At 41.5% G+C, this 13,126-nt stretch overlaps 1 protein-coding gene across 1 annotated transcript in view; it reads left to right on the forward strand.

Annotated features, from left to right (window-relative positions):
- Positions 1 to 2,567: 2,567 nt before the first annotated feature.
- The window catches only part of prkcea (protein kinase C, epsilon a), an 85,516-nt gene continuing 74,957 nt past the window's right edge, over positions 2,568 to 13,126 (forward strand). The window contains exon 1 of the mRNA XM_017702955.2: positions 2,568 to 2,915. Coding sequence (XP_017558444.1) covers positions 2,568 to 2,915 — 348 coding nt within the window. The remainder of the gene's footprint in view (positions 2,916 to 13,126) is intronic.

The raw sequence follows: 13,126 nt of genomic DNA on the forward strand, positions 1-13,126 counted from the left end.
GAACAGAAGCTGCTCTCAGTCTGTTAGTTCTTCATTGGCTACATATGACACCTGCCACCATGTCTTCTCAATACTACACACAGTCTGATGAGCCCTCCAGCTGAATGTCTCTACCTCATCTCCTTCTATCTGTACAGATAGCTGCTTGGATGCTACATCACATTACAATAGTGGACAGTGGCTTTCCTACTCCAATGAAAACAACACAAACTGCATCCTCTGGGACAGGCAGGATCAGCTGGTGTATGACACAGCTGGAACTGAACTGAACTGAACTGAGTGTACTCTTAAAGGCTAAAAAAGTTGGAGTCCTAAGTAGCGCTCCACCTGAGTATGGCTCCATAAGGACTGTCAATGTTACAGGTTCCTTTATGATGCTGCAATAATATATTTTTCTAAATCAAATAATGTTAGTTGATGTCAAACAAACTATGAAATTATCAGAGTTTGGGAACAATTTTAAAGCAGAAAACGCTACAAAAATGTGTTTAGTGATACACTACCAAATAGCTCAAAGCTTTGTGATTCCATTACTTATATTTTCCATTACTTATAGAACAATGCTGTACTGTGAAAAAGTCAGAGACAACCCTTTGTTTATTAATGTTATAAATTAGTCAAAATGGCTGAGTTACTTATTTTTAGTGTCAGAAAATCACACAGAAGCCTCAACAACTACATACAATATCAAACTTCTCAGTATTTAGTGTGTTCAGCCTTTGATTTTCTTGCAGTTTCCATTTCTTTCAGGGAGTCTTGCTTTCAGTTTTTCCGAGAAGAGATGTATTTCCACATCAACAACGTTGTTCTCACAGTCACAGTAATCTTACAAGGTTAGGCTCTCTGTAGTTCACAAAGTCTCACTCCAAATTTTAGATATTCTGATATTATTATTACTACCATTTTTATTTCTTATCTGTTTCCTTTTCTTAGTAACACCTTTTTGACAGTGCCTTTCAGACTCATAGTGATGAGTTGTGAAGCAAGAGTGGAGCTTGAATTTCTCCTCTCTCTCAAAGATGAAAGCTTCGAGTGCTGTTATCTGATGGTGGCAGTTCTGGTGGTCTACCAGGTCTTGCATTGTTGTTAGGTTTCTCAGTATCTTTTTATAACTTTTTAGACTGTTTTCTCACTTATTCCCCTTCCTTATGTAAGTGGATTATGCTCTATCTAATCTCCTCAGAAATATCTCCCAAAAAAATGTACTTAATGTCTGTTTTGACATGACGTTGAATAAATGAGGAGTGGTCATTGAATCACTGAGCTTCAGTACATTGCATCCATCAAAGACGACATGGTGTGTAAATCCCGACGTCTTGGGTAATATCACATAATGAATGACATTATGTGTGAAATCCAAAGCGAGTGAAAGGGGAAGGGTAGTCCTGTGTATTGACCCGTGGTGGCATTCCCTATGCCTCCCCTCTCAAATTGAGCCCTGCACACGCATCCACACAAACGCCTGAGCACACGTGTGTAACACAACCCCATTTAAAGGCATCACAGACACACAAACACTACAATTTCAACACTCACACACAAACCCAAGCCCTAACACACACGCGTACACAAACACATACAGACAAACACTCAGAGGTGCTCTTCTCCTGTCTGTGTCCACACACTCCCCCATCCGGCCCAGGCTGGACGTGGTGCGGCTTATCCCAGCTGACGTGTTTTGCGCATTTCCTGCCCGGGCGCAGCGCAGGGAGGGAGAGAGGGAGAGGAGGGGGGAGAGGAGGGGGGAGAGGGAGGAAGGCTGCAGGAAGCGAGCACAGCTCCAGCCCACAGAGCGCGCGGACACGGGCGGCTCGAACAGCGCGGACGATCCTTCTGCAATCAGCACCGCACAGACACACACACGAGCTACAGGCGGAGAGACGCAGCAGCGGACGGCTAAAGGCTGCCAGCAGTCCGCCAGGGGGAGGAGGAGCTGGAGGAGGAGGAGGAGGAGGAGGAGGACTGCCCCGATGGCTGCGCTCTGAGGCTCGACTCTCTCTCTCTCACTCTCTCTCTCTCTCTCTCTCTCTCTCTCTCTCTCTCTCACTCACTCACACATACGCACACGCACGCAGACACACACACCGCCCACTGGAAGACCTTCACGTTCGGGCTATTTCCTCTGTACTGAGATCCTGTGAGAACTGGAACGATCGCTTTTTTCACGTCCACGCGAAGTGTTTCCTCAGCTCGATCTCTACCTGCTGTTTGTTCCACAGACGGGTTCCAAGCAACATCGAACCACGAAACTAAAACGAAAACAAGGACCAGCGGAGTCTCTGCTCTCCTCCCTGACTGCTGTTCTGCACTCGCTTTTTTCCTGCTCGAGCTCCGCTAGTTGTGTCTCCGTCCTCTTCAGCCTGAGAAGAGGACCTGTGGTCTGGTGTGCTCCCGTCTAGCTCATGTCGTAAGAGCCAACAAGAATCTTCTTTTGGCCGTACAGCGGAGCAGCATCCCTTCTAATGCCTTGCCGCTCACTGCCGCCGCTCGCCGTGATGGAGCCGTTGGATTAAGACGCTCCCTGGGTGCAACCGGTTGCATTTGCTTGCACGGCGCTCGCGCTCATCATGGTGGTGTTCAACGGCTTGCTGAAGATCAAGGTGTGCGAGGCGCTGGACCTGAAGCCCACCCCGTGGTCGCTGCGCCACGCCGTGGGTACCCGCACGCAGGGCTTTCTGCTGGACACCTACATCGCCCTGAACGTGGACGATTGGCGCGTGGGCCAGACCTCCACCAAGCAGAAGACTAACAGCCCCGCTTGGAACGACGAGTTCGTCACGGATGTGTACGACGGCAAGAAGATCGAGCTGTCCGTCTTCCACGACGCGCCTATCGGCTACGACGACTTCGTGGCCAATTGCACCATCCAGTTCGAGGACCTGCTGCAGAATGGCAGCCGCCACTTCGAGGACTGGGTATGTAGAGCTTCCAGACAGCATGAGAGACTGAGAGATGTGTAAAGACAGAGAGAGAGAGATGGGGTATCAGCACCAGGGGTTGTGCTCTGCTAGGCATCAAACCAAGCATGCATCATCTGCATCATCACAGGTTTCTGTCAAACTCAGGTCACCGCTGCTGGCAGGCCTGTCCATCGAAATGTAAACAAGGTCTGCGGTATGCTTTGATTCCTGCCAGCTGTAGAATTTAGGTAAGTGTTCCCCATCACCAGTCCAGCAGTCCTCCTGCGCTGCCCAGCATTTATCAGCATCTGAGTCATAATTAACCAGGTAACAACCAAGTGGTATAGTTCAGGTTTCTAACATTAAACGATGGGGTTCTATTGGACCATTGAATTGGAGCTAGTGAGTTCTGCTCTACAGTGATTCTTAGAGAAAAACATAAGGGTGCAAGGAAAGGTTCCTTGGATCCGTGGAAAATCCACTTGTCCCTGAAGAAGCTTTCAATTAATGGCTTTTCAAAGAAAAGCTTTTGTAAATGAGACACAAAAGTGTGAGGAATGTAGAACCTTCTACATAATGTTAAACCAATTAGAGAGCTTCTATGGAACTGTACATCCCAGCCAAGAGCTCTTTAGGAGCTTTTTTTCAGAGTGTAAATCAGTATTTTAGCGCTGTGGTCCAAATGCAGAGTTTTTAAAGGATGTGCATTTTGTAGTTCATGAAGAATTCACTAATTAGCTAATGATGTGATTTAGGTGCAGGAAAAGTGTGAAGCTATGTACAGGTGGGCAACAAGACTGGTGTGAGGAACGCTGGTCGTTTGGCTTGAAATAAGGTCTAAACATTATTTTTGAAGAGTGATATTGCGCACAGTTCATACCTACATAGTATCTCACCCAAGCATCCATGTAGCGTTGATCCGATTGCAAATATGGCAGCTTGCCAGTCACTCTCACTTGGAGTATGCCCTTATGGCAAAAATGGGTTAGGACCTGCTGAGCACAGAGAGGACAGATTATGCGAGCTTCCATCCTTCATGTACTACATGCAGTTTAGGCTGTATGATATAATGCTATCAGAATATGAGGCCTAGAGCTTGTCTTCATATCAAGCTGGGGAGTGGGGCCCTTCTGCAAATGCCTACTTTTTAGGTTAAAATATGGAAAAGAATAAACTGGCATTTGTTTTTGTCGTAACATGTTCCCTGGTACATCATATCTAATCTTAGTACAACACTGGCGCGGTTACAGCGACATGCTCTATAAATTGTGATCTAACATTGCATCCCAAAGATAACTGGCCTCAGCGTGTATTAAAGAGGTTCAGGTTACACTGTGTTTGTCAGCAACAGGCAAAAAAATAGAATGAGATGTACCACATTTGCATTATAAACATGCCTGGAATGATGAGCCGCTGTGGTGTTATATAATCTCAGTCCCAGCTGAGGGGCTACAGTGAGGAGAGCTCTTGTGTTCTCACATTAGGCACCCAGGGAAAGGTCAGAATGTATTGATCATGTTCCTGTATTGGTAAGGCTTCCCCCTCTCTGTGTTGGCAGCTTGCTCTGCAAATGTGTCAAGTGAGAGAGTGAGGGGAGGAAATCAATTTCGTCTCTGCACTCCCCCATCGTTCGTGTCCACTAACACATCTCTCTTTGAAGCAGCTTGCCCAGCATCTCCCTTGTTGCCTGCAGTTCTTTTTACATGTTCTCAAGGCTGTTCCTTGTAGGGCTTTTTAGAACTGTGTATTTCTCCCCATGACTGAGAACGCGTACATTAGCAGCTGTCCATTAGAACACACTTATAACACTCGATCACGTGGGCTTGGCTACAGAGCCTCATTTGTCATTGCATGTTAACTTAATTAGCTGGATAACTTTGAAATGAGCTTGGCTGGACTTATTTAAGAGAGTGCTCATGCTAAAGCATTAAGCATATTTAAGCATAACCATACTTAAGCATGTTTGATGGATTGGAAACTGTGAGACAGAAAAAAATCAGTCTGCCAAAGCAACAGAATTTGTCAGAGTTAGTCAGCTAACTCAGCTACAAGAGCCCAGTTCTCTATAGCCAGGATAAACAGTGTAGGCGGTGGTGGGTCAGTACACCCAGACATTTGGCCAGTGGTGCATGTGTCTAGACGTCTACAGACATTGCTGAAGGCTGAGAGTCATCAATGAGCGCCTCAGAAGAAACAATGTTAGACACTCCCACACATGAACACACAGGTAGACCTAGTTTTGGGCATCGATATTACAATACTGGCCTAATATATCACATTATTAGGGAAACAGATGGGATTTCAATTTGCATTAAGAAAATAAACGAACACATGCTTTCTCAGTATTGGTACTAAACAATGTCTTGTAAAACTGACTTACTTGTTGGGACATTTTGTTCTGTTATACCTCTCAAAATTATGGCAAAAGGGATCCTTGTATAGTATTGTAAATTGTAAAAATCAGATTTTTATACAGGAATTATTTGCTGTTTATTTTCACTTTATGTATTTTAAATGGCTCTTTCAAAACATTCAAGTATCAAATAAATTACACTCATTAATATTAACAGTCAGGCCCTGGATACCATGTGTAAATACCATGTATAAAGAATTTTATAGACTAAAAGGACAACTGTTGGGCAACAAGAATGTCTCTGTTTTATGGAATTGCAAGTTTTAATGCAGACAGTGTTTTCTGTCTGTTAAAACACAGAAGGCCTGATGTATTAAGCCTTTTACTTTTGGCAAATTGTATGCATTCTGCCTGTGTGATGCACACGGCTAAACGTAGGGCCATGTGCATGGTACACCACAGTATGCACTGCTGTTCCTCACTCATATGCATTTCAGGGAGGGCCACAACAAACATGGTATGATTGTGCACAAAGTAGGCAGAGATATTGTTTGCATGGCTGATTACATGTTTCGCTCGATATATGAAATCTTGAGCGACTCACTGCAGCCGGTTTGACCTCTGTTTTCTTCTGCCTTTTGAAACCAAGCATACCCACCGATACCCACTCTTTTGACATGTTGTGGAGAGACTTCCTCTCAAAATTGCAGAAGAAGCAGTGGCTAGACAGAGGCAAGAGTCTTGAACATGTACTGAAAGAATGTTTTCCTTCAGAATAATGCTGTTTAAACTTTTGCGGCTGGATAAACATGTAAGAAGATGCAACACTAAATATGAAGTGATGCGGCCTCAATATGTGTTTTTTTTTTTTTTTTGGAAGGAGAGAACTGTTTATTAGCACTGCTGTTTCTTCATCACTGAACTTGCTTTTTCTGTCTTGATGTCTTGAGTGCCCCATTAGTGGGTGAGTCTATGTGCCATTTGTGTGAATAGTTGCAGTCTTAGTAAATTAAACATGTTATGGGTGTACATTAAGTTCCAATCAAGGCGTATTTTGTGTTGAGTCTGTGCTCACACATAAGTCTGGCCCAGAGAATATAGTTTTCAATTTAGAGACCTGCCTTTATCATAGGGCACCAGACAAATGTGAGAATAGCTCTATAGATGCCAATGCAATAGCATAATAAATTAAGGTGATCTCAGAAAATAGTACATAGATTAATACATTTGCATTGTATTCTGAACTCTAAAGTACTGAGTTCACTTAACAGTTTGCTTTTTAGAAACAAGAAGTTGGCATTGTGTCATATTTGTTGCTTTACTACTTCTCTGTTGGTTTTGTTCAGTCTTACAGTCAAAACACAGATACACATGATGGAAAATGTTGCAATGCCACAGGGATTTCCGCACTTGCCATACGATAGTGTGTGGCTCTGACTCTTCTCAGATTGTGTGCTGTTGCTCTCTGGATGCATGCGAGAGAGTGCCATGCTTTGTCTCACTCAGGGTTGGTGCTGAATGGGTTATGAGCAGCACATGTTGGCTGTCTCTGTAGAGTCCAGCCAGAAGGGTAATTGGAGCCGGGTGCCATGTCTTTGTGGATGTGTCTCAAGACAGCAGCAAGACTTGGCCTCCTGTCTTTGTCATGTGAGGCAGGAAAAACTTAAATAATTCACAGGCCTTCCATCAGGCTCTTTGTGGAATGCTCAAGCCTTCAACCCATAGCCACGATGGCCATTGCTTAGGTTTACTACGCTCCCTTGCTTTTGATTTTATCAGCACTGAGAGGTCCTTATCTGCAGGGCTATTGGTTTCTTCACTTACCAGCCTTTTAGTATGGAGTCGTCTGTAAGGGGCAGTCAGTGGGGGAGAGGGTGTGTGTGTGTGTGAAGGAGATGCTCCTGCTGGCAGAGGTCGAGTGGCAAAGAGGGATCACCCATCTTTCAGCACTCCCACCCACTCACTTTATTTCTTTGTTTGGTTCATTCATTCTCCTTCCTAGTATTGTCCCCCATTAGCTGTTATTTTACCTCTCTCACCCCTCTCTCTTCTGAGCTTCCTTCCTGTGTATTTCCATTTGTCTTTAAATTTGCTGCTACATTTTTAGATAATATTTCAAAGTTTTGTGGTTTCTATCTCACTGTCCTTTATAATAAGTGCTAAGTGTCTACTGAAATGCTTATACAGCATTTCACCCTAGATGTTGCTTTAGCTACAGATGATGGTATTAGATATGACGACCTGCTGATTGTCTAATGCTCTTCCATTACCTGGTGAGGCTTGCCTTACAGTGATCGATTGCACTCAGAATACTTTAACACATTTCTGTCCAGCAGTGTCGTCTGCGCTTCCTGGATGCTTCTCCATGACCTCCTGTGCAAATAGGGCAGGCTGAGCCAGAGCCCCTCCTTTCTCCATGGCACATGGTTGCCATGGGAATGCATGTCACTGTCTTGCCAAGGCAGCATTTGTCAGAGCTGGGTGTTAATAAGAGTACTCACCTGCCGGTGAGGAGAACAATCTGTACACATACTCTGTACCTCTAAGCTCAGCTTTTTAGTCTATATAAATCAGTGCTCCACCTAACAATTGTTCCTAGAATTGACATCTATCTATCTATCTATCTATCTATCTATCTATCTATCTATCTATCTATCTATCTATCTATCTATCTATCTATCTATCTGTCTGTCTGTCTGTCTGTCTGTCTGTCTGTCTGTCTGTCTGTCTGTCTGTCTATTGACTGTTAATGGACTAATCAAACCATTATGCTGTCATCTCTCAGTTTGCTTTCATCACAGCATCACCATCATTCAGTGTTCTTACTATGTGACAAGCACTTGCTTCTATTATGGTGCAGTATTTGCTGTTATAATATCTAATAATATTTAAAATTTTGGAATTTTAAGTTTCCAAAATCTAATAGACTAATATCTTATTAAGTCTAATGGCTTCCACCACTTCTACTCAGATGCCACTCTAAAAAGTCCAACCTGTACAACCAAGCAGATGTCTGTCTTTCAAACAAGCGATCAGTGAGATGTAGGGCTGCACAATATGGAATAAAATGCGGTGTCAATAAAACTGTTGGATATCATGATGACAAGATGTGAAGTGATAAATTATTATTAAAATACTGGGCCTCTGACTGGAATTTTTTTTGTGTATAAACAGTAATCTGACTAACCTCTCCTCTAAGCAAGCTAATAGCAAAAAAGAACAAAATTGCCAAAGTGGGATTCCCTATTGGGCAAAATGACTGATACAGAGCTCTCCTCTTATGAAGCAATAAATGTTATTTGACAGGTAGTAGCACCCTTTTGCATAGAATTTGTAACCTGTTTCATGAGGTACTTCAGTGTAAAACAACCATTACTGCTTCATACATTTTACCATACAGTGTATGCATTTAAACATAATGTAGCATTGAGAGTGGAAATAGTAACATTTGAAGCATTTTACAGGCTAGTAGTTCAGGATAGAGTAGTTTTTGAGGCTGTACCTGTAGATGTTTAGCCAAATGTTTGTTACTTGCTCGCTTAGCAGGGAATGCCCTTTGTGTGATTGTGTGAAAAAAAAAGAAAGACAGACATCCCTCAAGAAGAAGGGCTGACTCCACAACAGGGGCTATATTCCCTGGAATCTGAAGCTAGGTGCGGCAGAACAATAGAATGTATACTGCCCCAATACTTCCCGTAGTGTACGGGAACAATATGGTATGTCAGAAGTGATATGCCAGAAAAACATAAGAACATTTTAGAACATTATAGAGTGATAACACTTCAACTTTTTTCCATGATCAGCGTGTAAATGCAATCAAAAATTGTGTTTTTTGGAATGCTCTTTTAGATTGTCTTTTGAAGGACAGACCTATGGAAGGTTCAGCTGTCTGTGGAGGTGTCTCTGCTATCTCCTTGCGCTTGCTGCTGAACAAGAGAGGCTACAGCATCCCTCTAACAGCAGTAATTAGTGATAGGAAATGACTTGCTGGGAGGCCACATCTGCTGAACTGTTGGAGTATTTTAGTTAGTTTACTACTGCTGCCCTCCATAGTTTCTCTCCTCATTTCCTTCACGTTATTGTCTTTTAATACCACTCCCCCGTGTACGCCATATGTGTTTGTTTATATGTCTCTGCAGTGGCTGATAGCGTTCATTGTATACAGGTATTATTAGACACACCCTTACAGCCTCGTGCAAACCACTGTTTTATATAAGAAGAAAAAAATGTGAGAAGAAAAAATGTGTCTGAAAGGGAAGTTTCAAACTAGTGAAAAAAGAACTGGAGCTTTTGTTTTGAATTTTTAGCTTATTTGTACGTGTTACTTGTAGGAGTGGGAGGTAATCGTTGTATTAAAGTGAATGCTGGTATGATGTTGTCTCATGGTATAGATTTTGTCATACTGTGCTAGAAGTGCAAGAAACAGCAAACCACAAACAGCCTCGAGACAAACTGTACATGAGCCCAAACAGCTTAAATAACAAAAAGCGCATTTTAGGAACAGTAGCTGCGCTGCTGTGGTCCGCATGCAGTCATGTCTACTTTAATCAGTGCAGCATTTGATAACAGTAGTGGGCGTGTGCATGAAATTAGTCTAATTTATGCTGCTTACCAATTACAGAATGCCACTAGAAAGAGCTGGTGTGATTATAAATTTGATTGATATAATGAGCGCTGTTGGACAAAGCAGATAGGACACTAACTGTTGAGCAAGATCAGGAAGGACGATTCAGTACGTAAAACTCATCCAAAAGGTGGGACAGAGCACTAAACGTAGCAATCATGGAATAGTAAGCTGCAGCAAATGATGGTGTATCATTTCACAAAACATGGTAAAAGCAACTAGCAGAGAGTAATAAACAACTGGTTCTGTTAAATGGGATTTCCACCAAGTTTTCAAAGTTTATTCATAATTAAATGGCCAAGCTGTAAACAAACTCATTGTTTCAGTCAAAGAGTGGTTTAACGTGAAGTGGTGTGTTCTGCTGAAACTTACTTATGTCTGAAGCGTTTAATGAAGTGTTTAAAATAGTATCCACTGAAAACATATTTTGTCAGATTTGCCACTGTTTTGTAATTATCAACAATATATAATAATATTTCGGAAATTTTCAGATTGCTGTATCTTGTACACAAAACATGTAGGTTTACTGGATGGTAAATAAAATGGCTACTGCTTTGTGGACATCGAAATTTTGTCTACATTGAATCATTTCACATCTAACCATTCTGAATGACTTGGTTTCCATCTCAACTGTTGAGTTATACAGAAATTTTGAAACGATGGTGGAATTCCCTTTAAAGGGAATGGAAGAAGCTACTGCAATGCTAATTATTCATTGTTTGTTGTTATTGTTGATTATAATTATTATTGGTATTGTAATAATATATCATTGTTGCCTGATTAGAAAATACAGAGTTTTTATCGCCCACCCATAATCGCTTTTACTTTTTTCTATGCATTTGGCAAAAATGGATTGGATTTTAACTGTGAGTGTTAAGGTTAGTGGTAAGTGTGTGGTTTGACCTTTTTATTAGTTTAGCCATTGAGCAGCTTTCCCGCTGAGTGTGGGTGTGTGCCAGTGGTAATGCGAGTGTTGGTTGTGTCAGTGTCACATGCTGTGCTGTACTGTAGCTCAGGGCTTGTAAAGCTTGGAGAAAAGAACAATGAGGGTGACATACGAGTGCTCACATACTCCAATAAAAACACTCAAGCTACACGCCTATTTACATGACCCAATTATAATCACACACACACACACTCATACACACTTGTCCTCAAAACAGAAACAAATGTAGCAGACAAATACACATGAATATGGCAGCTTTCATCTCCACTAGCCAATCAAATTCACTTACTACTTAGAATCATGTTTCATTCAAGCAAGTTATTCCCTTTTGAATAATATGCCTGAATATACCATTGCTGCCACAGAAAAAAACTCTATTAACATAAGAGAAAGAGAAACATTCTTTCTATGCGTTGATATAATACATTTCTATTCCATTCGTGTAAAGAGTGTAAAGAGCAATTGACACTTTCAAATGGTGTACAAAAATAAAAGTACAAGGTTTTGTTACAAGATTTTGACAGTGAAGATCATATTCATTATTCTGCTTGAGCATAAGAAATAAACAAAATGTCCCAAACCCCTCTGCCAAGCAGGGTGAGAGAGCAGGTGTGTTGTAAGTAGGAGATGGGAGTGATGGAGAGTGGTGAAGGGAAGAAAGCTCTGGTTGTGGGGAGCACAAGCGAGGCAAGGACTTGTCATTGACCCACTTATTGCACAGCACTTGCAGCATTGCACTCGTGCGGCGCTGTATTATGACCATGTGGACGAGCCAGGCACTCCCACCATCTTCATCACTGCCATCATCATCTCTGCAGGAGCCTGAAACCGGCCCAGTGCCTCTCAGCACCCCATTCACACACACAGGACATTCACACGTACACCACACTCACACAATGTAGTTATCAGAGTATATGTGTGTGTTGCTGTGTGTGTGTGTGTTTATATGTGTGATTTTGTACACTTTCAGGACACAGATGTCCTGATTCTGTAGAAAAACCAAACAAAAGCAGGAGTAGCTTGCCTTTTTTAAATCTTTTATTTTATGATGGAAAGGGCTAAACATTTCTTTTGAAATAATAAGGTTGATGTTAGGATTAGGTTTCAACTTTGTTATATGTGGTTTTGTATGTCATAATACCACAGTAGTTCGAAACTATTAATAACAATAAAATATTATATACAAAATTAAGTGGGTATAGTGGCTGTCCATTAGTGTGTACTACCTGTTGTTCATTATTTGGAGTTTTTTTAAATATTAATATTAAATATATGATGCTAAATATATTTAATATTAATATTAATTGTACTTAATAAGAACATAATTGTGCAATGTCTGCTTTTTTTTCCTAATTTTTAATGCTACATGCTAAAAAAATGATCATTCTGTCTAGTAAAGACAGTCCTATGTAGAACCTTTTTGGAAATTGTTCTATATAGAACCAAAAAGGATTCTTCTATTGTTACAAGCTTTACATTATAACAATAGAAGAACCCACTGGATATGGCCCACAATTCCTGTATCAGTGCATTTCTACAACTGTACACCTGATCCAAGGTTTAGAAACTTTCTTTTTAGGAGTGTATAAATACGTACACACATACAGTGTCAGGCAAAGCTCAAGCATATTGTGTAAAAACATTGGCAATAAGTGTGTTTTGGCTGGTAAAATCACCATCAGTAGAATAAATGAAAATAATCCTCAATATAGAAAAAGTAATTTTTTTTTCTCAAAGTAGTTTGATCTGAAGATCAAAGTTTGGTTTCTGTGTCTTCTTGAAGCCCCTAGCCATTACATAGATTTGTTCAATTCCATTACCAGCCCATATGATTTAACATAATGAATCAGTGATTAGCCAAACCAACTACTGGATGAGAACTGCATCGCTGCTTACTGTATTAATATTCCTTGTATTCATTGTAAAATAACTGCTTTTCTAAGTACATCAATAATTATTGACTAGATAAATATATGCTAGATATGTTCCCATAACTTATGCACAGTGTGTGTGAGTGTGTGTGTGTGTGTGTGTGTGTGTGGGGGGGGGGGGGGGGGGGGGGGGGTATAAATGTGTTTTATTGACACGCCTCTGTGATGTTTAACAGTCCTGTTTGTTCTTGCTTCAGGAAAGTAGCCCCGTAGAATTGTGTCTACTTCTCAGCTGTTATTTTTGTTTGGTCAGGACTGGGTTTTTGTTATTTACAGAATTAAAGCCTGGGAGCCCCACAGGAACGGGTATTTATTCAAACACAATTCCAATCAGACCTTCAAAGGAGCCCATTATTGCAGTGTGTCATGAAT

The sequence above is a fragment of the Pygocentrus nattereri genome, chromosome 13, assembly GCF_015220715.1.
Source record: "Pygocentrus nattereri isolate fPygNat1 chromosome 13, fPygNat1.pri, whole genome shotgun sequence".
In the NCBI taxonomy this organism is placed as follows: Eukaryota; Metazoa; Chordata; class Actinopteri; order Characiformes; family Serrasalmidae; genus Pygocentrus; species Pygocentrus nattereri.